Source organism: Plodia interpunctella, chromosome 17 (genome assembly GCF_027563975.2).
Source record: "Plodia interpunctella isolate USDA-ARS_2022_Savannah chromosome 17, ilPloInte3.2, whole genome shotgun sequence".
NCBI classification, from domain to species: Eukaryota; Metazoa; Arthropoda; class Insecta; order Lepidoptera; family Pyralidae; genus Plodia; species Plodia interpunctella.
In genome coordinates this window covers 3069452-3095195 of record NC_071310.1, presented here as the reverse complement: position 1 = coordinate 3095195, position 25744 = coordinate 3069452, and the positions used below count along the sequence as shown (strand labels likewise).

The following is a 25744-nucleotide window of genomic DNA, read 5'->3' as shown; positions in this document are numbered from 1 at the left end:
AACTGGCATCGTTATGTAATTATTTTATTTTAAGAAATAAATGTCCCTATAATATTATTGCTTCGCGTATACGAATTCCTACGCTCAACAGCGGATGGAAAAGGGCTGAAATTATGATGACATTGTTTTTTAATTCATTATCATAATTGTCATTGTCATACATAAGTACCTTCGCTCGCGTTTCGAGCGTCCACTTATTATTTCTATCAATATTTCGTGTTCTAAGCAATGTGTCGCAATTAAACCCATAGCCAACCAATAACCCATGCTAGTAGTTTGTAGCTTTGGTAAACATCATTTAATTTAGAATATGTCGTGAAAAAGTGCCTGTGAAGGCCTAATTTCTGAATAAATAATTTGATTTTGATCATACCTGATTTTAAGTTTGAAAAATTCATTCCATCCAGCAATTTTTGCGACATTTTTTAAAGACAGACAAAATTAAAAAAAAACAGTTTTGGTTTTATTAGTCCCATAACGACCACCCATATTTGTTTTCCTCTAATATCTTACAACTTTTAATACCTTTAACACTAGCAGTTTAATTATATGTATAGATAGAATATAGATTATTTTTTACTATGTAAAAATAATCTTAGAAGAAGAAGAGTTAGAGTTAGAAGTTAGGTTTTTTGCTAAGTACTTAGCCACTCATAATGTATTAATTATTAAATATTGTATGTTTTGTAAAAGTCAAGACACATGTTATAAAAAGAAGTCATCCTTTCGCTCAGTCTGTATGAACACGATACACTCAAAAAGTACCAGATGGAATTTTATACGCTTTTCACCAATAGATGCTGTGTGATTCTTGAAGAAGATTTAGGTGTTTAATTTATTATGGTATTACCCGAGCGAAGCCTGGACATGTCGCTAGTTATATAATTAAAACCATTGTTATATCCTACTAGCAGTTCGTCCCAGCTTACGTGTAAAAATCTTCCTCTGAAACACACTATCTATTGGTGAAATCCATCCATCAGTTTTTGAGTTTATCGCGAACAGTCAGACAGATAGACTTTGTTTTATAATGGATATACGACAATAAAGAGTTTATTGGGTGTTTGTATTTTTTTGTTATCATTGTGAATTGTATTAGCATGTTTTATAAACTGATATCTTCTAAAGTACCTGCTTAAAATATTTATAGGTTACTAACACCAACAAATTAGTACAACCCTTAGTGGGTTGCACCAATTTAACGTAAATTTGGCGTACTTTGCGTTTTTCTGCGCAGGTTAAAACATCACGTCAAAGTTTACTGATGAAACACACTCTTAGGGAGTGTTGCACCGTCAACTTTGGTGTTAACTTTAAGGTTAACGTCAAAGTTGACGCTGCAACCCACTATAAGTGTACAAAACGCGTATAATATAGTTCAAGCAATATTATGTATGTCAGCGAGTTGCCCCGCAAGCATATTTTATGAATAACCCGTTTCTTTATCAGAGGCTCATGAAATGGTCATTTAACTTCATTTGGAATAATCTTTTTCCCGTGTGCCAAAAGTTCGCAATTTAGTTTAACCTGTTTGTTAAAAAATATATTGTATGGGACTCTTATCACAGGGTATTAGGGTTCAATTTCCGGCAATAAAGCCATGAATACCTTTTGAGGCTTAATAAATCTTTCTCACGCAAATGCCTTCGGCTAAATTGAGTTGGGCTAATGCCTAATGGGATGTAAACATTGTGATTTTTAGCAGACCTTGGTTCAGATGGAACTGTGAAATCTTGTGGAGTAAAGGTAACCGACCGAATATTAATTTTACCTATAAATAGGATTTTTATCACTAATGGTGCTGAAAACCGCGGAATTTGGAGAAAAAACCTTTGAAGCGAATCGTGGGCTGCAGATTTGGAGAAAAAAACTTTGAGAAGCGTATCGTTAGGCTCCAACGTTTTGTGTCTGAGGAATTAACATGAAATGCGCTCATTTCAGAGAAAGAGGAAGATGTTTACGATAAAAAAAGCATATGACCATCTATGCTTTTTTATCATAAAAACCAGAACTGACCCGACTAGACTAGCTAGAGGATCCGCGCAACGAAATAATCACACGTTTGCTTCAACAAAACTTGCACAAAACTTGATAGTATCACCACACAGCACAAGTTATTTGCCAGAAAGGGAAAAAGCTGAGCTCGCCCACATTATAAAGGTTGACTATTAGTGAATGCTTTTATCATTAAGTGCGCCCTTTGTTCCATATTGCTAAATAAGGTTTGAATAAACAAATAAATAGATTTTGTAGATATGGTGTTCAAAAATAAATAAAGACCTCATGAAAGCCCAATGCCAGATGTGACAATCCAGGATCGCAGTCAGACCGCAAGATAGAAACAGGGTTGACCAAACAAGATACTGTGTAGTGTAGGCACATGGGTTTTGTGAATTTGATACAAGTATTTTCTACCAACACGGGAGCCGGGCGAAGCAGCTTTAGTTTATGCGGGACGGGCTTTTCAAATACATGGACAGTCCTGCACATATAAGATTTGAGGGCAACCCTATAAATAATTACATATATGAATACCCAATTGTGGTTGTCCAGATGCTAAGCGCTACAGATTGAGACTTTGACCACAACGTGTACCAAATTAGTACTCAGGTGATCACGCACTGTATCCGCCACGTATATACCAAGAAGTCAGTCAAATATCCTCAATTGAAAACATACTTATTCAAATAAATGGTTTGATTGATTGCTTTATTCATAAATCACGGAAACAACCAATATATACGCTAATTTGGGGAAGCGACAATCATGACGCCGACATGAGCCTAATTTGAGAGCAAATACGCGACTCAAATTTTTCTCTGAACTATTTTGCATAATAGGCGTTCTCACCTGCATACAGAAGGTTGATTAGTGAAGAACAATATGCTAACACCTGTGCTTAGAATTTTTACTGCCCTCGATGCGGTGGGCTGGAATCGAAATGGTCACAACGAGCCTCATATGTAGGAAAAGTGCATTCATTATTGCACTGCGCGGCTGCGGCGCGGTGTCACTAAATATTTATTCACGTAGCACTGTTGATGACATAGATAAAAGAAATCTATGGTTGATGACAACCAAATAACCAAATTGTGATTGAGTATGAAATCCGTGTAATTTTCAGTAATGACTTACCTCAGTTTATTGTTAGATTTATTTTTGTTCGATTTTAATCTCCGATCTCCAATTCAGATTCAGCAGATCATATCGTATTCATTAGAATGTTTCATCGTTAGAATTACTTCTGAAAATTTTATTTTTAATCTTATATTGTACAAACAACAAATTAAACAATAAACCTACTTACCTACTTACTAAAAAAATAAATAAAAATATAGGTACTATTTAACATAAAAATAAATACAAAAAGTAATTATACGATGTCCGTTAAGAGCGTTGCCTACGGGATTGATTAATTTGTGTTTGCAGTATTGGATTGGCAGTAAATTAGATTCCTCTACATATCGGCGGCAGAACCATCTTATAAATATTCTCGCCAGGGTCGATATCCGCTCACGGATATTATCAGCCATCACGTGTCGGAAACCAGGGTCTGTTTTGTTACTTTTTCTTCCCCATTTCGCATGGTCTTCGGCATCATTCTTCATCATTAGACAATTGTCATATCCTCCTTCACGACATCAACTCAAAACTTTTTGGGATTTCCCGTTCTGCCAGGATAAACAGACATTTGTTATCGACATAATTTTCCAGCTTACGTTAGAAGTAGTAAGCTTGGACAATAAGACTAACGTGTCTAGTACTTCCTGTACTGGACATGATCAAAGAGAAGCGATCGCTACTGAAGACAATCGAGACAAGAACAGGAAAGATGTTGATGGGCCATCTGACAACTTTTTCAAACAAAACAAAGCTCGGAAAGGGAAAGGACAGCGTCTTCTTGCAATAGATCCATGAATGCCCTTCATGGATCTGTTGCAAGAAAAGGCAAGGGTCGTTTCGTATGGGGATGTAAAATCGATTATGGCAGATGAAAATGTAGACTGCTCCACTGACAAGAACAACGATGCTTGATGTTGTTGTAATAAATAAATAAATAAATTATGATAACGTAAGTAGCTATAGGTACCAGCACTGACGGCTGGAGTTTACTGTGTTATTCCATCACACATCCAACCTAGCATTGTCATCTCCGTGAGGCACAAATTTATCTTGTGTCGCTTGAGCATTGTTAACATGACAAGTAAGTAAGGACAGGTTTTTGGAATCAGAAGGTTAACCCATCAAGATACGACAAAAGTTTCCAATATCATTATAAAGACATAATAGGTATTATAAAAGATGATTACACCGTTTTTGCAAGAATAATGTATTCTCAGCTAGTCATCGATTCGAAAAGGCACATATTTATAAATAAAGTGTGGCAACCGACCATTGTGCTATAATTGTTTGTGTGGATGATGCAATGATTACCTAATTCATAGTACTATCGGTTCTTTGCCGCATTGTACGAGTGCGCCCGCGCCTGGGGAAACATCCATTTTAATTGTCTTATATTATTAGAAATGTTATGAATTTTGCCACAATTGAACTGTTCTTTATTATCTTGCACGTTTGTTGGGAATCAGAAACTTCAACAGGTCTATTATTTATCTGTTTCTATTATTTCATAGAAATTCTTAGTTTCTTTCTTTTTATTTAAAAGCTAGATTCTGCGGTACGTGAGAAAGAAGTCACGCGGTAGGTAATATTTGGAACCACCAGTATTTCCACTAATAAGCCCATAAAATAGAGCTAAACGTGGCCTTGGAGTTTTGAAACTCTCGGCTCTATCTACCCCATCGACGTGATACTGTATCTGTATCTATAATAGATTGGCCACGTTGTTGTTGTTAGTAACCACGGGACTTCTTTCGGATGCATGGCGCGGACACTACGGTCTTGTTGCAATGACTTATTTTGACAAGAATAAATGAATCGAGTTTGCCATTTGCACTTCTCCGTAACACATAGACCTTCAAATTGACTTTTTCACGTGAATTATAGAAACAAAATATACATTACCTCACCGTTACACTAGACAAACGAGTTTAATTAATTTAAAGTGCTGTGTGTGTCAACATCTGACGTGTCGCAAAATGTGAGTGTCAGACACTCCGCGTTTATGGCTAGAAAACTGACACAATTTCCTAGTATCTATGCATACGGTTAACCGTAACGTTCCTGGAGGGCCTACTACAAGTTCGATCCTTCTTTTCACATACATAATTTAAGTATTTAAAGTAGTCAACACTTTGTCTCCCCTAGGCTCTCGTAGGAATAATTCTGTATAAACGTTTCTTAAATTGACGCCTTTGAGAAATATACAGAAATTTGCTGCGCGCCGCTTCTTCTGCTTTTGGAAGTCAGCGGTGAATTAAGCTATCATCATAATCAACTGCTGGAGCATTGACCTCCTTATACATATACGAGTATGTATAAGGAGTAAACTTAGTTTGTTTGATTGTTTGAAATAATTTTATTGCACATATTATTGCACATAATAAAATCCAAAAAATAAATAGTTTTAATTATGTTCTCGTGATGGGACATGGGAAACCGTTTTGTTATTGTACCCCTATTGATCACATGCTTGCATAATATAAAAGAATGTAAGTAGTATATATGTAGGAATAAACCAATCCTAAACTTCTATTTACTAGATTTAAAAAAAGTAGGTATGTCATTTTTGAAACATGATAGAGTGGGTTGTACCAGTCGAAAACCTCACTACAAACTCGACAAGCATCCAGCACACGTAGTAAGGCCCTCCGCAAAGCCACTTTCATGGCGGCAATAAAAACTTTTCATTGGCTCACGTCAACTCGGAGGTTTAAGTTTAACTAAAGTTTATCTCCCGGTTTACGATGCTCCCTGTATTCCGGGCGTCTGCTCTCATTTGAATTGTTAAATATGCTCATAACTTAAGGCGTTTGTGCCTTATCTTGCGCCGTTGTTATAAAACATCAAATGTCCAGATTAATGAAAAGTCTATGGGCGAGTTGCACCACTCAGTTTTGACATTGACTTTAACCTGGGCGTCACTGACGTTTAGACATAATGGCGTAATTTGCGTTTTTCTGCGTAAGTCGACTGGTACAACCCACTCTATCATGTTTAAAAAATGGCATACTTATTTCAATCTAGTAAATAGAAGTACAGGGTTTATGTCCACATATTACTACTTAAATAAGTCTTACCCCTTATGCTTTTAATTTATAATACGTAGTACCTAAATTGTTTTTGAGAAATATGAAGGTAAATCTACCTACTATCATTTATCATTGAAAAAGGCGGTCCATTCCTCCACTGTAATGTCGGAATAAAGCTAATGTATCTTTTGCGTCACGCTTTTCAATACCCTACGCACTTGACTTACAGTTCATTTTTGAGCTGGAGCTTTTGTATGTCTTTGTGAAAATGGGTGGGGTTTACTTGACAGATATTAATGATTCCTCGCAGTTGAAAGGTAAAGCTCCATTTACACTCGGTTGGTGAAGGAAGTGAGTCGGGAAATGGGCCGTTCGAATATGTAAATAAGTCTATCGCCGTCCCTTCTTCTACCGCTTTGAATAAATCGAACACACAATGGTCGAAATGCGGCCGAAATGTCAATATTTGCTTCCGGCAGCGGCAATTGAGGGTTTACTGATGACGACAGTCCAATCGAGCTTGCTAGACTTTTAGAGAGCTTGAATGACAGTTAAGCCATTGGATGGATAACCAAAAATTGACTCAAGCTCTTCCGTGCTTCGGAACCGTTGAACCTGGCGATACTTGCAGACGTTAAATCCAACCAACCTGCATTGGGCCCTCGTGGGGCGTTATGGCCCATACTGCTTAATCTGCTTATCCATTCATACAGAAGTAGGGACATTCAAATGGCTTAATGAGGCCAATTGCGCCAATTTTGTAGTTTGCACTATTATTAATCATAAAGATTCATTTTTTATCTGTTGACACACTGGAATATATTGAGTAATTATATTGAGAATCGATGTCTGAGTATAATTAGAGTATTATTTTTTTGCTTATTATTTATAAATTTTAAAATGTATTATTCAATTTTTTGTGGCCAGAGCAACTGTGTAAATTCGCCACTGTCAGGGTGTACAAATGTCATGATGTCATCAAAATGGACACAGTGGTTGAGTATAGAACTTCTATTACCTACTTATAAAAATATAAATAAAATACTTGCCGTCAATATGACGAGTGTTGAGGTTTGGGTAAAGAAAAAAAGATTTTCTGTGTCGCACTTCGCAGTATCACGCACTTACTTAAAGAAAGAAAAATCATCCGCTTCGCTTTGGTGTGACTATGAAGAATAAACTTATTTTGTGTTATGACACAAGTGACACCCACTTGTCGATCTCAAAACATGAAAGCTCTATCTATCTATAAAGATCTATCATCACTTGTATGCTCCTGCTGCCTGATTCACTCCGGCTTGTGTGGGTAATCATGACCAACCTAAAAACTTTAGGTTTTCAGCGCGTGATATGATAAGAATGTTACTTATCTACGCGTATTAATGGCGTCATTTTAAATTGCATTTTTATGCGCAAACGCTGCAGGTTTAGTACCTCGGAGCTTCGGAGGTTATGTATTTTACGAGCGTTAAAACACACATCGTGACGAATATTATTTTTATAATACATTTTCAATTACGGCGGCCATGTTGGATCGTCACGCCCGCCCATTGTTTATGGTTCAGCGGTTAAAAATGTATTGTTTATAGTACTTTTAATTGGTGTTTTTGGTAGTACAGTTTTGTTTCGGGCGAAATTAATCGCTTTTTATCGCCGAAAAGTATGATTTCGTCCTGAGTAGCATTTCAGATACAGAATAACTTTTAAAATGTTAAAGAAAGTTTAATTGAAAATAGCGTTAAAATGTTTTAACGCTATTTTCAATTAAAACTTTCTTTAAAACTTAAAATTTTAAACTTTCTTTGCTCTTTCGTCTCTGTCAACAGGCAGAAGTAATAGCAAAATATTTTACTCTGTACGTTTACATTGCCACCCCATTTTACAATTCTTCCTCACTGAGAGAAACAATGCAGCGTCCGGCCGATAGCGAACAGTGGTTCATTGAGAGCCACAGTATAAATAAATAGCAGTGTGCCAACTCTAAGCTACTTTGTGCCGCGTACGTGACAATACAGCTCGTACGCAGGAAACGATAAGCTTATCAGCTCCGTGTGATTGTTCTAGCTAAGACCTGGAAGCTGAACGCCCATTCATAGCTTTAGTATTGTTTTGAAGTACATTAGTTGATTTATCATTGACTAGCTAAGTCCCGGAGCTTGGTTTGACATAATTCCATAACTTACTGTGCGCAAGACAAAAAAAAACTGTTTTTTTTAGCTCCACATATCTAAAGGTAAAACAGAATCATAAGTGATATATTCCCTTTATATTTCGCTCAGTAATCGTATAGTGTTGATGGCACTAAACATTTACATATAAAATTCCAAATCAATATAGGTATAAGCTTCAATTTAAATTTATTTAAAAAGTACCTCAATGTTACATAATTTATTAAATTAGTAGTTTTGTCTTTGCAATTGTATGAAATAGTGTAAATTATTTTTGTTTTGTTATTTTGTGGTAGCTGTGGTAGTGGTGCTCCTCATTTATTTATATATTTTTGCATAACTATAGGTAGTCGACCATAGATAACAGAAATATTAGTCGACAAAGCGAATAGGTTTATGTCGTTTGACACCAATTTGTATGTCTTGTTTGCAAATAAATTTTGAGACGGCGTCCTCTAACGCTGTCGACTCGAGATCGAGATCCACCACTGTTTGCCAGCTTTTCGGATTTACGGCCGTTATCACGTAGATTCTAAAAAATTAAATCCAATGGGCAAACACATGTACTATATATTGAAGAATATAGCATCCTTGAGTTAGTACCTATTCCATAACAAGTCTCAAACTTATTTTGGGTCTAATTTAATCTGTATGATTTGTCCTTCTATTTATTTATTAGGTACATTAATAATTCTTTCTTTTTAATTTGTTCTAAAATAGAATCGGCACACTTATCACCACGCTGCATTAAACCGTTCGCAACCAGTTATATCCAGTTACATCTTAGACTATTAAAGCCTTAAAATATCTAAAATTCAATAAACAAACAATTAACAAATGTTATAAAACCACGCCAAAGTCTTCGTAGGTATCGCATACCATAAATTGCTGATGGTAGGAATAAATACCAAGTTTTATTCGTATATCTAAAAGTTGTCCTTGTGTCAGCCGTTAAATAGTTATTGCTTTTTCATGATGTGTATAATTCTTCGTTAATTGCTTTATACATTGTTGCATGCAGTTTTATAGGATTATCTATGGTAAATAATAAAATATATGGTAACACTGTGGTGAAAATTTAATTTTAATTCATAATACTTAATACGTTTTAATGTCAAAGTTTTTTTTGTGCAGTATAATCGTTGTATTTATTGCAGACTATTTTTGGTCTTTAAGAGTCTAAATGTTATTGGGCAACCAAAAGGTGGCATATTGCAAAAATATGCAAATTTTGCTTGAAATTTTATTTCCTGAGTGCGCGTGATGTCTATTATAAGACGAAGTCCTAAAAACTAATAAGACAATTGCGAATAGCAATAAACTCAAAAACTATTGCATTGATTTTCATTCGTTTTTAAAAATAGACAGTGTGATTCCTGAGGAAGGTTTAGGTGTAAAATTTATTATGGTTTTACACGAGCGAAGCCGGGACGGGCCGCTAGTATAAAATAAAGTCGCTCTCCTTGCCTGTTTCCAAGCTTTCTTGTTTTTACGCAACGAACTTTGATGCGATTTTCACTGTTATTTAGACAATTATTTCCGAAGGTTTATAGGTTCTTATAGACCTCGTGTAAAGCCGGACTGGGTCGCTAGTAAAAACTAGAATAACTTCAATACTAGTTCGAGTTCGACACAGGATACATAAGTCTTTGTCTTTGCGCAACATACATTAATAATTCCTACTTAGGTATGTTATATACAAAATAATTAGTATTAAGTACTATTGCGCAGTAGTACGGAACGCTTGATGTAGTGTCCACTTACAGGTGTAGTGCACTTGACTGGTTTCTATTATGAAAAATTCTCGCAAAACCTAAAATTAATATCTTCAATTTAAATAGACATAGACAAAGTTGAACTTTGTCTATGAAACACCACTACTTAATACTAGTGTTGAACTTGAAGTTATATCTATCTTCAGACATAAAATAATTGAACATCACAATAAACATCTTATTTTAGATATTTAACACTAAAGTTATAGACTTTTCCCGTGTCTACTGCGAAGTGATATTCATCTTTATTCTTTACCGCGTTGAAACGTCTAATTTATAGGTTGTGGTTATGTTTGTTATGATCTGTAGCATAAACTCGAGTTGTAATTAAATTGTAAATTCTATTGACGTGTTGGCATGGGAAACGATAGAAAACGGGCGTAAGCCACCTTTCACAAGAAGTCATAAAAATATATAATTACCCTTATAATTAATAATTAAGTAATATTTATAAATCATTTATTCAGAAATTAGGCCTTCACAGGCACTTTTTCACGTCATGTTATTGAAGTAATGACGTGTTACGTGTTTTATGTCTCATGGTAGCACAGCGTTTCGATGGCGGTCGAAGGGTATAAATCTGGTCTAAATAGATCCTCTCCGTTATTTAGCCGACCGTTTAATTAGGAGTGTTGTTATGTCTGGTTATTATTCCTTTCGCGAACAACAATTGCTTGTTGTAAACGAGACGAGCCATTGTAACAGAATTAATAATTTCCGCTGTTATTACATTAAAACTTTTTCAGGAAACAATAAATTTATTGTTTCATAACAACTGTATCAGTATTTATTATTGCCTTTAATTGCAATTAGATGATATAAATTAAATGAAGATAATTGTTTACTTTGCTGCCTTCGTTTACATATAAATTAATAAAAAAAATGTGTGTATGTAATAATAATGTGCCTAAATAGTTATCAAATAAAAATTTGGGCAATCTTAAACTTCACTATAAACTAGTCATATCTCGTTATATTTAGTATAAAAGTACAAATGCATCGTGCATTACCTAAAGGCATTCAAGAACGATCTGCGATTTTCAATTTTGGCAAAGAATGTCCCAATTATATAGTTATTACACTATGCTTTAGTTGTTTCAATATCTCCTGCGGAACATTCTCATGTTCCTTTACCAGACACTTTCGATAGTTATAAAACTTGACTTTTATTGATGTCTACCGGTCGAGTTGCTCTGTCATTGGCAAAAGTGTTGTGCCCTAAATTGTTTACCTATAACATTTGTTTACTTTTATTGAAATTATGATGAGATCATTTTGGAGCGGGGGTGTCCAAATGTTACACATTTCTACGCTAGAACAATAAAATGAACATGAAAATGTCAAATGGTACTTCAACTTACCCCTGTGTCGCTATTGGTATCTACTCGCCGACCATTTGATTACTTTTTAAATAATAAAACCATTATATAAAAATATCTAGGTATATCCATTTTAAAATACAAGTAAGTTGCTTACTTACTGAGCGAGCAGTGTTGCGTTTCACGGAAAAAAAAACATAGGTTTATTCATTAGCCTGTTCGTGTGAATGTAACTTAAAGAAAGTGCATTAGATTACATTGCAGCGGCCGTAAAATGCAATAAAATGCAATTTATTTTATGCCCGCTATCCGTACATCGATGAGAAAGTGCCCGCACGCACAGACAAAAGCTGTAAATTCTATAACTTTTATTACCTATCCCGATTAGAGAACTCCGTGAGCTGTTTTACTGGGGTTTCTTTTTTAGAGACCCGCAGCCACTGAGACACAATTTCAGTTCACAATTTGCAAAATGATATGCGAAGTGCAATGTAACTTTATGCGTCATACCCATTTGACTAAGAGAAAACCATGGCGAACCCTGTTATAATAAACATAATTTTGATGCATAATATTGTATTACGTAAAAAGTAATTTTGCAAAATTGTGAACCGACTTCGAAAAGCTTTAAATACGGATCGCGCGGCGGTCTCTTCGATTAGTTATTCTCTTCATTTAAGTAGGTACTATTTAATTATGCCGACTTATAAATATTTTTTCTATTTTCTAACGTATTGTTTTTTTGATCCTGTGTGGTAAACGCGTGTATAAACAATTTTTTCCTAGAGCAAGTCTGTGACGACTATAGACTCGTGAACCTTGAGAAATTTGCCGCCAATTTAAAAATATCCAATCCAACGACAACGATTCTCAAAAGTTTCCCATAAATTATCACAGTAAAAAAACCGACACTCTAAGTATTGTTATTTGGTCGCTAAAGTATTATTTTGAGAATACGACTATCAAAACGTTTTTCCCGCGCGCCATTACGACGTAAACCGTAAACAGAAAAGTAAGGCCAGCGTAGGCGTTAGAGAAAAAAAGCGATTCTATATTCAAAGTTGTTCGATCAGCCAATCGCGAGCCGTGTAGGCGTGGCGGCACGTTCCGATTGGCTGCTCGAACCGCACAGTGATGAATGGCACGATTATAATGTTATTACTCGAACGGTTTAACGCTTTCTTGAAACATTTAGCGATTTTCATTAATTTTATTTTTATTAAAATATAATTGTTAAGTTTTTCTTGTTGTCGAGTTGTCTTGAATTTTTCTCATTGGTAATAATGACTCATTTTAATTCTTTAAAAAACCCTACATGTGCCTTAAATGTTGAATTGAGATAAATAATTAATCATAAATTTATTAAAAATGTGTAATTAAATAAAAAATATTAAGGGGTTTTAATTTATCCTAAACATGGAAACTGAAGATATTCGAAGTTTTAGTTTTTTCAAAATATTTATTTTTAATTTAAAAGAATATAATTTTTTGCTTTGTATTATTATTATGGGTAAAACAAGGATATATGGTGATTATTTTGCTTTTGAATAAAGTTCAATTAAGTATTTGGGAATATGATTAATCACATCTACTTATAGGTAAGTATGTATACTTATAGGTAAGTGTGTAAGTATACCTATATTATCACTTTGACTAGAACATTTTAATTTTCTTACTACAAACACGTGTACGTACTTAGGTGTAAACTTATTATAATGATACTTATTCAAATCGAGTTCATAGTTTACAAAGTTACTGAATAATAAAGATTTTATTTATAATTAAAAAATATCCACTAACATAAACCCTGAACAGAAAAGTAAGGCCAGAAAGAGAAAAAAAGCGGTTCTATAATCAAATCTTTATTGCAATATTATTGCCCACAAAGTCCTAGAATACCTACCAGAATTATAAGTATCTTGTACGTAATTGCACATAAAATTGAAATTGTAAATTTATGTCGTCGTTAATGGCTGAAGCATTGATAGTCAGGGTTTTCCCCTTTGACCGGCATACAAACAGGCATTGAACAGGTGTATTTAAGTACAATTCCTCATTCATTTCGATTAGACGTTTATTTGGGTACTAAAATTAACATTTAATTATTATTTTAAAGATCAACTTGTAATTTTGAACCACTGTGTTATATACCTACTCTATAAAAAATAACGAATAGAATCGAACAATATCGCGTAAAATAATCTCAGATTCAGGAGTTCCATTATTGAATTTAGTTCATGTTTTTAATTTGAATTTGAGTGATTATATTTGTTGAATATATTTTAAAAAAATAATTTAGAATTGAAAAAAGTTTTCGTCGAAATTGTCTCAAGATTTTTCGTTGTTTTTGGTATTTTAGTATAATTTATTAATGGAGATATCATTGTCGACATTATAGGTACATTTAATACCTTAGTACAGTAAATTGCACGTCAAGTTACCCTATACGGACCTCTATTCTCTATAGCCATGAATTAGATAACTTGATGTGCTGTCGACTGTACTTACATTTAACATAGCTTTAGGTGAACAATTGAGCATAAGTATACAAATATATACAGATATTGTGTCAAAATACAGTAAACTTATGCTCTAAAAGAAAAAACGTGTTCAAAAAACATGAAACTGTTAAAACAAACAAACATTTATCTTTCCTACGCAGTATGTAGTCTGCATGTCTAACCTTTAAACATAGAGCTGTTTACTCTTATCTTTGTAAGTTGGCCATAAAACCAGCACCATTGTTTTCAAGGAGGAAAACTGTCGGAGGTCGTGATAGTGATAAAAACGCCCATATTCTTTGACAATGAACGCTGAAATGTATTGCTAAACGGTTTTAAAACGCAAAACGTGTAGCTGTTTCGTTACGCCGGATTATGGGGAGTGGAAAATTTGTTTGTGACCTTTGTCTATGTGCCTACATAGATATTTGCTAGTAAAAGACACATTTTCAGAAACAATAATGCTTGGATGATCGTCATATCTCGGTAGGTATCTAACTATCCCAATTAGTTTTAAACGCCTACAATATTCGGCTTCGATTTCAGAATTAAATCTAGTCTCGTCCATAGTTTTCGTTTCAGCCGGAATTTTCAGTCCGTCAAAGCTAGTTCGATAACATCGGTGGCGCAGTGGTAAAGTGCTTGCCTCTGAACCGAGAGGTCCCGGGTTCTATTCCCGGTCGGGTCATGATGGAAAATGATCTTTTTCTGATTGGCCCGGGTCTTGGATGTTTAGCTATAATATATACCTATTTGTTATAAAATATAGTATAGAGTTTGTAACCCAATCAAAAGTAAGGTTAGCTTGAATCAATCTGTGTGATTAGTCCTAATATATTTGTTTATTTATGCATCTATAAGATTCTAAGGTAAAAAAAAATTGTAAAAATAAATCATCGGAGCCAAAGATTCGGTTTCTGACGAAACTCACTTTTTCATAAATTTCCATATACTTAATAATTTTAGATTCGAAACTATGGAAATTATTATCTATATAAATAAAATACTCGTAAGTACTTAATATAATTTATATAACTTTGAAATAAAATACTTAATCGTTAATAGACATATCATATGTGCAGCAGCGCCATCCTCCTACACATACTCGTTTTGTTGAGCCGCTCGCCGCCGGGGTTACACTTAAAACATCGTTAAATTTGCAATTAAACATAAATGTGTACGAAATTTATCCACATTATTAAACAACTTTATTGGTACTAATTACCTACTTACATATTTCAATACGAATGTGTCTACAATTATTTACACGTAAAGAAGTAATTAAAATTGTACAAAATAAATACTTATTATACTGGATAATATTCGAGTAAGTACCTACTACAAGTAGGTAGAATTATTATTGAATTTTAATACCCTTGTAAATTTGGTCTTAATGTCTTATATTTGTCATCAATTATCATAAAACACTTTCACGGAATGGAAAGAGAGGCAAATAAATTAGTTTTTTTTCCTTTGTAAATGTTAAAAGTGTGTCAACCTATTGCATCGGACAGGGTCCAGTCCCCAGTTTTTGCGCTATAAAAATTTTACTGCCATTGCGTGTAATATGAAAAGTTGTATCTATTAAAGTTTTTTACTGTGGCCATTGATAGCGTATTGGAATATACAATTTACAATCCGTTACATTGTAACTTAACTAATTAACTGTGTCTATTTATAAACGGAAAGTTAGGAAAAAATATGTATTTTTGGTTATGGTTTTATTAGTCGCCCTTTTTGTGCTATATTTGATTGTGCTATCACCAAAAAATTAATCCAATAAGTTAAAGACTTCAATATACATATTTTAAACGTTACTTAAAATGGCCTAAAATTGGTTTCTAACCGGAATTGCTTATTTTGATGGTTTGATGTTTAATCAATCTAACTTTTTTCACAATTCTTATTATCTTATTTATTATCTTGCCCTCAAATACATACTTAAATAATCCTACAGGTCTTTTTGTTTCGTGCAACAATTAAAACAATCGTAACAATTAAGCCATTTTCAGGCCAAAACGGCGGCGTGTCAACTGTAATACTGTGTAAAAAAATTCTCAATATTGATATAATTTTAGTGTTAAGTATTGTATTTTTATTAAGGTTTTGACTGAAAAATAAATTATTAATAAGAATTAATCATTGTTTTATTCCCAAAACCAACATTTACCAGCCGTCAGTAGCAAAACTTAGCATATACTAAATTCCAATGGCAAAAGCCCAAAAAATCGTCAATTATTTAAAAATCCTTACATTTACCAACCCATACCGGTAAAACCTAAGATTTACCTGTATACGGACTTTTACAGTAACATATATAAGTGATTTTGTTTTATGTCCGATGACGATTTCAGAATTGTTTAGTAAGTAATATTTATTAATGTACTATTTTTGTTGTGAACATAAAACAAACTATAATTTAAACTGAATTAATAATAGGTATTTATTTGACGCAGACAAAGAAGTCAGCAATGTAATAATTTCTAATAATAAATTGTAGAATTCTGAAACGTGGCTGTTAGCATGTGGTTAGATCCTAATGAAGTAATGGCGCCATATTAGAATCGTAAAGTGAACAGTGGAAAACCATCTATCCGACGATAAAAGACGTAGTAAAACCGGCAGTCGCTTGGTGCATTGCGACGTCCTGTAAAGTGGTTCAGCTTGCTGCATTATTATTATGCGCTTGAGTACAAACTCTTAAAGGGTATTTCTAGTAGAATTATAATTAATAGCAATCCTACAATACAATATACACTTTATTGAAGTGTAAAGTAAAAACATACAGTTACAAACTTGAAAATTATATTATATGCGCAAAAGGCGGTCTTATCGCTGTGAGCTGTTTCTTCTAGTACCTAGTATTTCTTAACTTATATTATATTTAATAACTAACTTATATTATAAGTTTGTTTGTTTGTTTCTACCATAGACAATGTCTTATAAATTATATTAACAACTACCAGGAAACTTCAACACTCAATACTATATGATGACGCTAAAAGCGTGACGGTGCGTGTCCAAGTGCACTCTCCAACTTTGAATAGGTTTTTTATTGTCTATGGTTGGCCAGTACAAAGGGAAGTCGTAAACGAGGTGAGTGCGAGTTCGGAATCGTCGACGATTGTAGTGCCAACATAATAGACGCGAGGCTTCTGTTCTCCGCTCTATGGTCGATAGTGACGTGACACGCGTCGAATATTGTGCCCGATTGTGTTTCATGGCTCACGATATTATTTTGTTGCTCTTATTAGGAAAAACTATCTACTCGTGTTTTGTTTCATAAGTACTAAATAAGTATTGATGATCTTGGTAGCTAGAGGTTTATATTTTGTTAATTAGGTCTCAATTAATACACAATATCGTAAAGATATTGATAAGTTAGCGGTTTTTTTAATATATATGAAAATTTCTGATGTTTATCACGTTCAAACTAATTTTCGTTAAAAATCCACAGAGATTTACAGTAGCTATATATTTGTTTCCAAATATTTCAATTTTTAACTTTTTCTCTTTCTTCCAAGTTGTACCTTTTTGATCATAAATTTAGAAAGAGCCCCTCGTTTAAGTGGTTTGATGCTGTGACACATTTACGAACACTGGTAGATAGACATAATGAACACACACTTGTTTTAATTCGGCTATACAGCTATATAGGAACCCTAAAAATGTAATCTACATACGAGACGGCTGCATTAATTCTATGAAACAATTTCAATGACCGCGTTTCCGTCTGCGCTTAAGTTGTTTATTTGTAAGTTATAACAGACCTTGTGAATGTAAATACAATGTCAGTCGACACCGCTACTGATAGGTACTGATAATCTAATTACTGGAAGTCATTGTGGCGGGGCTTCGTAAGAATAGCAATGTTTTTGGCTGACTAAGCCCTTTGGAGTGTATTCTTTGTAATTGTGAAGAGACCTGCACTCTTTTATAGTTTAAGTTCACTGGTGTGTATGCGATTACTCGCCTCTAAACGCGGCAGATAGTGGTAAAAGTCAGTCCGTCATGGCAACTTGAATAACACCAGTATTAGCAAAATAAATAGTAGGTACACTCGAAAAGAAATAAAGAATTGCAATTTCGTATAAAAGAAAATAATACTTCATAAAATTAAGATAATACGAGTACTTACTTAGTATCATAACATGAGACGATTTTTTTCAGTTGGTTAGTTTTTTAGATTAATTTGGATATACCTAATGTAATTCTTATTAGACTCTTTAGAAAACAATATTCAAAAAATGGTTATACCGATAATTCTAGTTAGATTAAAATTTTAGTCTTCGGTTTGTTTTTGTCTTGTTTTGTTATTGATTGATAAATATTTATCAATTATCAATCAGAATAGAAATTATAGTTTACAATACATCAAGCTAACCATATTTTATTCTGGACAACTTGAGGCAACAGCAGCTCGATTATGTATCTTTAACATTATATTTTTCTTCTTTACAGCGGTCTCCCTTGAAAACCTGGTGGAAAACTGTCACAAACTCCTGGAAAAGTTCCACTACTCCTGGGAGATGATGCCTCTAGTTCTGGTCATTCTGAACTATGCCGGGAGCGACCTGGACGAAGCGTCGCGGAAGATAGACGAAGGTTAGTGGCTTTTTAGGTTATTTTTTGTTGTGACATTTTATTTTTTAATTAGCTATGCGACTGTACAAATAAGCAATCCGATTACGGACACTTTATTTTTAAATTGGAATAAAAAAAATTAAAGAGTTTGAAAAATAAATTGACGAATTGATGATAAAAATATTGACATAATCCATCGTGTCGATCCCGTTCAGTTGTAGATCCAGATGATTGTTAAAATGTAGACTTTCGAACTTTTATTTATTCTAATTTTGTTTTTTCAATTAGTGCTTATGATCATTTGGTCAAGCATTAATGTGTTCTTATTCGAAACTTTTTTTTAATTAGTTACTTGCAAAGTAGCATTGAGTTATCGGTTGCGTAAATTTATAGCATTAACTAAATATTATTTAATTTCTCATAAAAACGTAACTAAATATTATTAAAAGAGTTAACACTTCAATGTAATTTATATCAGTTTCAATTGAAATATGTTTTGCAAATTTTAAAATATAAAATCCCATATAGGCTCTATTTTTATTGCAAATTTCGAACCAAGTCGCAAATTTATATATTTCTGGCTTCTGTGTTCGTGACTGGGTTGTTTCCTTGTATGTTTATTGCTAAGCTATTTGTCCAAGATGTGTAATAAAAAAACGATCTTAATTTTCATAAAAATTACTTAAATAAGCTTTGTTTTTTTTTTACTTTAACATGCTAAATCATTTGTAATTTAACGGAAGCAGTTAAGATCGTTATTTTTGTATGTTTCTTAGGTGTTTATTTATTTAAAAATTTATCAATATTATAGCAATACAATAAAGATATCTGCTATCATATTGGTGAATGCTATTAGAAATGTATTGTTTTGTACGGCTGATATGGACAATTACATTATTTGATAAAATCAATGAAAATCTATCATTATTTTAAAATTCCCATATTTTTTTACACTATCATTTCTTTATGTTCAGTAAATTAAGTATTGATTAAGTTTGTAAGATCAAATCTGACGTTATATTTGCAAAGCTAAAAAGTACCTACATCATTGAGTTCGGGTTTCGTTGTGGTTAAAATATTCACGATTTCAAGGTTCCAATAAAAAGTTTTATAAAAATTTTTATTTTATTATTAGTAGATTAGTAAAATAAATGAAAAAGAAATTTGAATTAATCTCAAAATTATATTTTCTACATATATAAAGTTAGTATTATATTACTTTCATCTGCGCAGATAATTATTTTCGGAATTGAGTTTTAGTGCTTTGAATTCTCAAATGAAATAAAAAAAAATACATTAAAAAAAAATAGTTTATACAAAAAGATATCTTTTTGTATTTTCAATGTATAATTATTTATGTTCTTTTTTCAATACACAACTATTTATTGATTGTAAATATTAACGCAAAATATCATTATATAAGCATAAATAATGATGTGTTTACTGAAATAAAGAAAGTGATAATGAAAAATTGTTAATCATTGATTTTATTATCATATGAGGGTGACAAGACAAATATATTTATTAGCATTTTGACGGGTTTATAAATAAAAAATGTTTAAACATTTAAAAATATAAATGATTAATTTTAAAATTTTAATCTGGTAATATTTTACGAAATAATAATTACCATCTAACTGGGTATATTCAGCAGTATATTCAGCAGTATATTCAACAGATTTGTAAAAAACTAGAAATTTAATCTATCTTACGAAAAAAGAATTAGGTATTTCAAATAAAAAAAACTTTCACCTCGATTCTATTTAGAATATACCTCTATAGTTATTTGGTAATTTAAATTAATTGCCACAGTCAAATTTCTACACAGTAACGTGGTGATTATTGTAAGCTATTTTCCTAAGTGAACGGCAACCGCGAATCGACGCGAACATTCCAAATAATCCGTGTTTTTATTTCAGGTTACATTTTTTTTACATAAACCAGATGGAAAAAAAGAATTGCATCTATGCAATTATTTTTTTGATTGAAATAAAAATTGCTTATAAAAAAGTAACCCTATATGTATAGATTTCTATACATATAGGCTGCACTGCTATTCTCACGTCACGTAATGTCTCGCGGAAATATATGAAACGTTCAGATCGGCCTCGTTATTGTTGTCTGCGGGCCTTTTCTCGTGGTGCTCTTCTGTTTTTTGACATCGGGTTAGCTTGGCAGATTACCTCTTGCAGTTTTTCCCTCCAATTTACTTTTGCTGTGCGTTTGTGTAACCATCCCATTGTCCACAGGGAAGATGATCATCAACGAGTACGCAAGAAAGCACAACTTGAACATTTTCGACGGCCTAGAGCTGAGAAATTCGACACGCCAGTACGGACTTTAATAGTAATATATAGTTTTTCAAAAACACTGACTGGGACCACGGCTTGCACACACAAACATATTAGCTGCTTTACTAATTCAAGAAATACCTGATTTTGATAATAGTCAAGTTCGATAAAATGTATCACTAGAAAAGTAAAAAAAAGGCGCCGGTAAATTAAAGCGATGTTCAAACCGCATATTATAATTGTACCTTCGTCGTAAATCATGGGTACATATTTATCGTTCTTTTAAAAGTAATATATTTTTTTTTCATAAAACAATATAATACACTCACTCTTAAATAATATTTAGCGTTATTTTTACCTAAGTATGAAGTAATATTTAGAGATGGGATCGTTGCCACGTTGGTTAGGTACTTCTAAATTATGAAATGGGGCTTGGTCCAGTATCTGAACATAATCAAATCGAAATCGTCTGCTTAATTAATTGTGTTCGTATTCTTAATTCTTAGTGTCTACACCGTCACGGCAACTTTCCCATCTCAAAATACATATTTATAATACAAAATATTTATAATCATAAAAAAGTTGAATGATACTTTAAGCTAAATTATGTTTTGTGTCTTTTTGTCAATCAAATATATTATTTGTGCGATAGTGATAAAACATACTTAGCTTAAAGTAGGTATGCTAAACTTTTTTATGAATGAACAGGGTTATAATATTCAAAATTAAACGGCCAATATTATTCCATAATTTCTTAGTTTTTCGAACTGAGCCGGGTTTTTATATGTAAATTGACTAATTCAACAAAATTTAGAGAAGTATTCATTAGTGTCTTTAGTAAAGCGGCTAATTTTTTACTAATATTAGGTACACATCACACAACATGCACACGAACATAAAACATCCCTCCTACCAAACGAAATTAAGTAATGTATGGTTAATTAGGAATAAAGATAATAATAATAAAGAAATCGATGATCGGTGTATATTAAATTATGAAGATAAATCTACACATAACATCAATAAGACAAGCATTAGTCTTAACACTGGACTAGACCGAATATCAAACATGTAGCTTCATTTGGGATCAAAAATACTTTTCCTTTTCTCCTTTACCTTTATGTCACTTTTAATTCAATGGGTGTAGCATGTTAACATCCTAAATTTCTATATATAGCTTGCTGTTTCACTCGACACTCCCTACTCAAGCTATTTTTGATAGATTATTTCTATATTTTATTGTCATTAAATATGAATTTATATATAGAATTGTCATATAATAGCGACAAATAAGTATCATGTAGGTAATTGGAGTCATTTAACAGCCAGTTCACTTAAAAGGAGGACATAAATATTAGCACAATGGGAAAATATGCATTCATCGTGCAAACACTAGGAAAGTTTACGAGTTTCGTTCGCAGCTGTAAATCATTGCCATTCATGGTAGTTCAGACGTTAACATAAGCTTAAAAGTAAATTTGAACTGGCTTTAGGTAATTACAAAATATAAATTGCCCTTTTCGTATCTGACTTTAGAGCGTAGATGGCGAAATTACAATTCATTATTTTTGGCAAACTTACTTACGTATTATAATACCTCTACATAATACGTACGTATATAAACTACATAGTGCGTCATGTTGCGCTGTCAGACATACAAAATTTGTCATAAATATCATATTTGAATATATACAGTCTTATAAAAATTCGGATATTTTAGATAGTTTCAACTTGGTAGACATCGCCTTGAAATGAAGTGCCCTACTATTGCGTTGGTAAACGATCGCCTATGAGAAGAATCTCTAGATTCACTTTTACAATATGCGTTGGAGATAAGTAGCTTGGCTAGTACATTTTACGTTTTTCTATTGATCCAGGACCAGCGTGGAAGGAAATTTTAATTATTCGTAAATACAATAGTGGGTTTGCGATAAGTGAACATAGTTAGGTATGTTTATTTATGATTATTGAAAAACGCTTTCTCAATTTCAAGACTTTCGAAAAACCACCACAATCACACACATCAAGTATTCATCCTTAAATATAGAAACTACAATATACTACACGTCAAATACAAATACTTTTTACAAATACTTAACACATTTCGATATTTTGGGAACAAGACTTAATGTCGTTCAAGTCATGATATGAGTTCAATTCCCGTCTATAAATATTTTTCAATTTTTTCCTTCTATAATATTGTCTCTGGAGATTTTCCTATCAAATCGTTTGAAAAAATAAATCAATCGAATTAATAAAAGAATTACAAAAGACTCATAATTGCTACAGTAAGCAATTTGTCATTTTCAAATCAAGTTGTCATTGTAAACCTAATTTACAATTAAACTTTACAAGTGACAACTTAATTTCTAGTGCTACGGGCGTTCATTGTTCTCTTCCATTAATTTAATGTTAGATATGAATTATCCCGCCCCTAATAAGCGCATAGAGGAAGGTTGTCTATGGCTTGTAGCGATGAAGAGGGACGACAATAAAGTGTAACCACAAATTAGACAATGCCACTTTTTATATCAATTTCCACTAGCAAAATTCTAGACTTTTAATTCGAAGGGGATTCAATTCTTTTGTTTAAATCGTACGTTTCGTGACTTCGTGTCTATCATTAAGTTTTTTTTTACACCAAAAAAGATGGAATCGCGATGAATTATTTACCAGTTGTATCGCTAAACAGTGGCTCTTAATTTTGAAATTTCAATTAACTATTGCCGAGATTGAGATGGCGAATACATAGTGCTTACATTTTATACACATTGCTGATTCAGAACGTCTCGATCTAATTTACAACATACACTGTCTCACCACAACAATGTACACAACGACACACGTGCCCAAGTGGTCAAGTCAACGGAATCATGTACAAAATAACCAGTCGTGATTTCCACTTTGCAGTGACCGGACGAAGCTGGCCAAATTCACAATTTAAAAAAGAAAAAGTCAGTGACCTCATCTAGAATCCAGATTTAAAAAAAACGGCCAAAGTGTTGTGCTTGTGTGTGTCATATTTTTTTTCTTTTTTGTAGGAAAATGCTGCGAAGCGAAATTAATAATATAAGTGGTGTACTCTCGTCATCAATTAAGTTATTTTGCGAATGATACTTTGTTTTACAAGTGCGGTGTTGTGTGTGGACGCGAGTGCGCCGCTATGTGCGAATGCCGGACTTTTTTTTACTTGCAACACTGGAAATATTGGTGAGTTTAGATTTTAAGTCTTTTTTATTGCAGGCAATTTGATTGTTGTTTTTTTTGCGGATTTACATTACATTTTTCAAATATACATAATGATAATAAATAATAACAAGGACTTACGTAGAACATTTTTAAAATATATATAATGATAACAAATAATAACAGTTAGATTGTCTGTTGATTGATTTAATTACTTTACCATTTTCTCAAAAAGGTGTGATTTTAAATTGACTTTTGCAATAAGTTGAAACTTGGTCGAACACTTTACGTAATAAATTAAAGTAAGTATTATGTATTATATATATTTTACAACTTCAATTAGAACGATTAAGTTACAAGACATTTACGATGAAAAACACGCAGTATTGCATTCAGACGGTATTGAGATATAAAACTTACAGTAAAGAGGTTAGATTGTAAACATCAACAACCAGTAGGTAGTTATGTTAGCTTTTCCCATAAAGCTTTACGAGATATTATCTTTATGATGGTTAGACAAGTCGTAGTGAAATTAATTGTTAGTAAATAACTTTTTAATAAGGGTATTTGAAAGCAGAGCAGTATCATAAAATATATATTTTATGTCATAATTTTCTAATTTTACTGAAATTTATTTATAGTTAATTAAACATCTCATTCAAAATTAATTTCGAAATCGCTAGATACTAAAATAGAAGTATCTATAAATAATGTATTATTCGTCAGAATAATGAAAATACACACGTCCATCCAATCGAAAAGAAATATAATCAACACTAGAGTCAAACTTTTTAAATGCATCGTAGTATACATTTATGTATGATCGTAGCACTACCTACAGCATCATCGAGACGCATCATTCATTTTGTAGATAATATGATCTGGTAAATTCATTATTTACGCGGCTGCTAAAGAATATAACAATTCATGGGCCAGGTTGTAGGTAAGTATATTTTGTTTCTTATGCGTCATAGTGAAAACAAAAATCGACGAACGGACTAATAAGTTTTCCAAACAATGAATTAAAAGCAGTAGAATTATAAACGATACAATACAATTTTTATGCGATTCTAAAGAACCGCGAACCACTGTGCAGACTGTGCACCCAGCTTGTCTTCGAATAACCCCATCCCGAAGTCGTAACCCTCGTTCTACATTTTATAATATGCAATTATGGATTGTAAAAATGTTAAATGCATTCCCGTAATGGCTAAGTTATAAACCAACGGTTATATAAGGAGTAGGCAAATTGTAAACCCATTCCATGATTCGCCGAAATCATATAAAAGTTTTGCAATTAGCCTGCACTAACGGCAATTATGCCCTGACTCCAGGAGGCTCCTTAATTTATTTTTCCCGACGTTTATTTGTCTTTAATGATATAAATCCTTATTTGTTAATTGCCTTGTTTTATCATAAACATATTGGAATACAGAATTTACGGTTGTAATAAACGTGAATAGGTGATGTGACGTTTTTATAGCCTCATGTATACATGTTTGTCCAAACAAATATGGTATTTAAATATGCAAATTAAACTAAATAATTGATACTAGAATTGTTATTTTCTCGCTATATAACTTTGTGAATGGTTGATTTAATTAATTTTTTAACGTATTTTTTAATTAAAAAACGGTTTCATTTCAAACTCCGTATACTAGCTAGAGTGGAATAATAAAACGATTGCCAGGAATAAGGTTCGAAAACATATAGATAAAAATATCCTTTATATTATTAAGATTACTTTTGCACGCCAGAACTTAATCTT

At 32.7% G+C, this 25744-nt stretch overlaps 1 protein-coding gene across 6 annotated transcripts in view; it reads left to right on the top strand.

The window, feature by feature from the left end:
* LOC128677080 (protein doublesex-like) overlaps positions 1 to 25744 on the top strand; it is a 135917-nt gene that overhangs the window by 30597 nt on the left and 79576 nt on the right. The window contains exons 2-5 of one of the 6 annotated variants that reach the window (XM_053757675.1): positions 18377 to 18520; positions 20749 to 20830; positions 23701 to 23744; positions 23832 to 23969. In XM_053757675.1, coding sequence (XP_053613650.1) covers positions 18377 to 18520; positions 20749 to 20830; positions 23701 to 23734 — 260 coding nt within the window. In that variant the 3' untranslated portion in view covers positions 23735 to 23744; positions 23832 to 23969. Of the gene's footprint in view, positions 1 to 18376; positions 18521 to 20748; positions 20846 to 23700; positions 24001 to 25744 lie in introns of those variants that run through there. The other 5 variants (XR_008405497.1, XM_053757677.1, XM_053757674.2 and 2 more) reach the window with 5 other exon arrangements.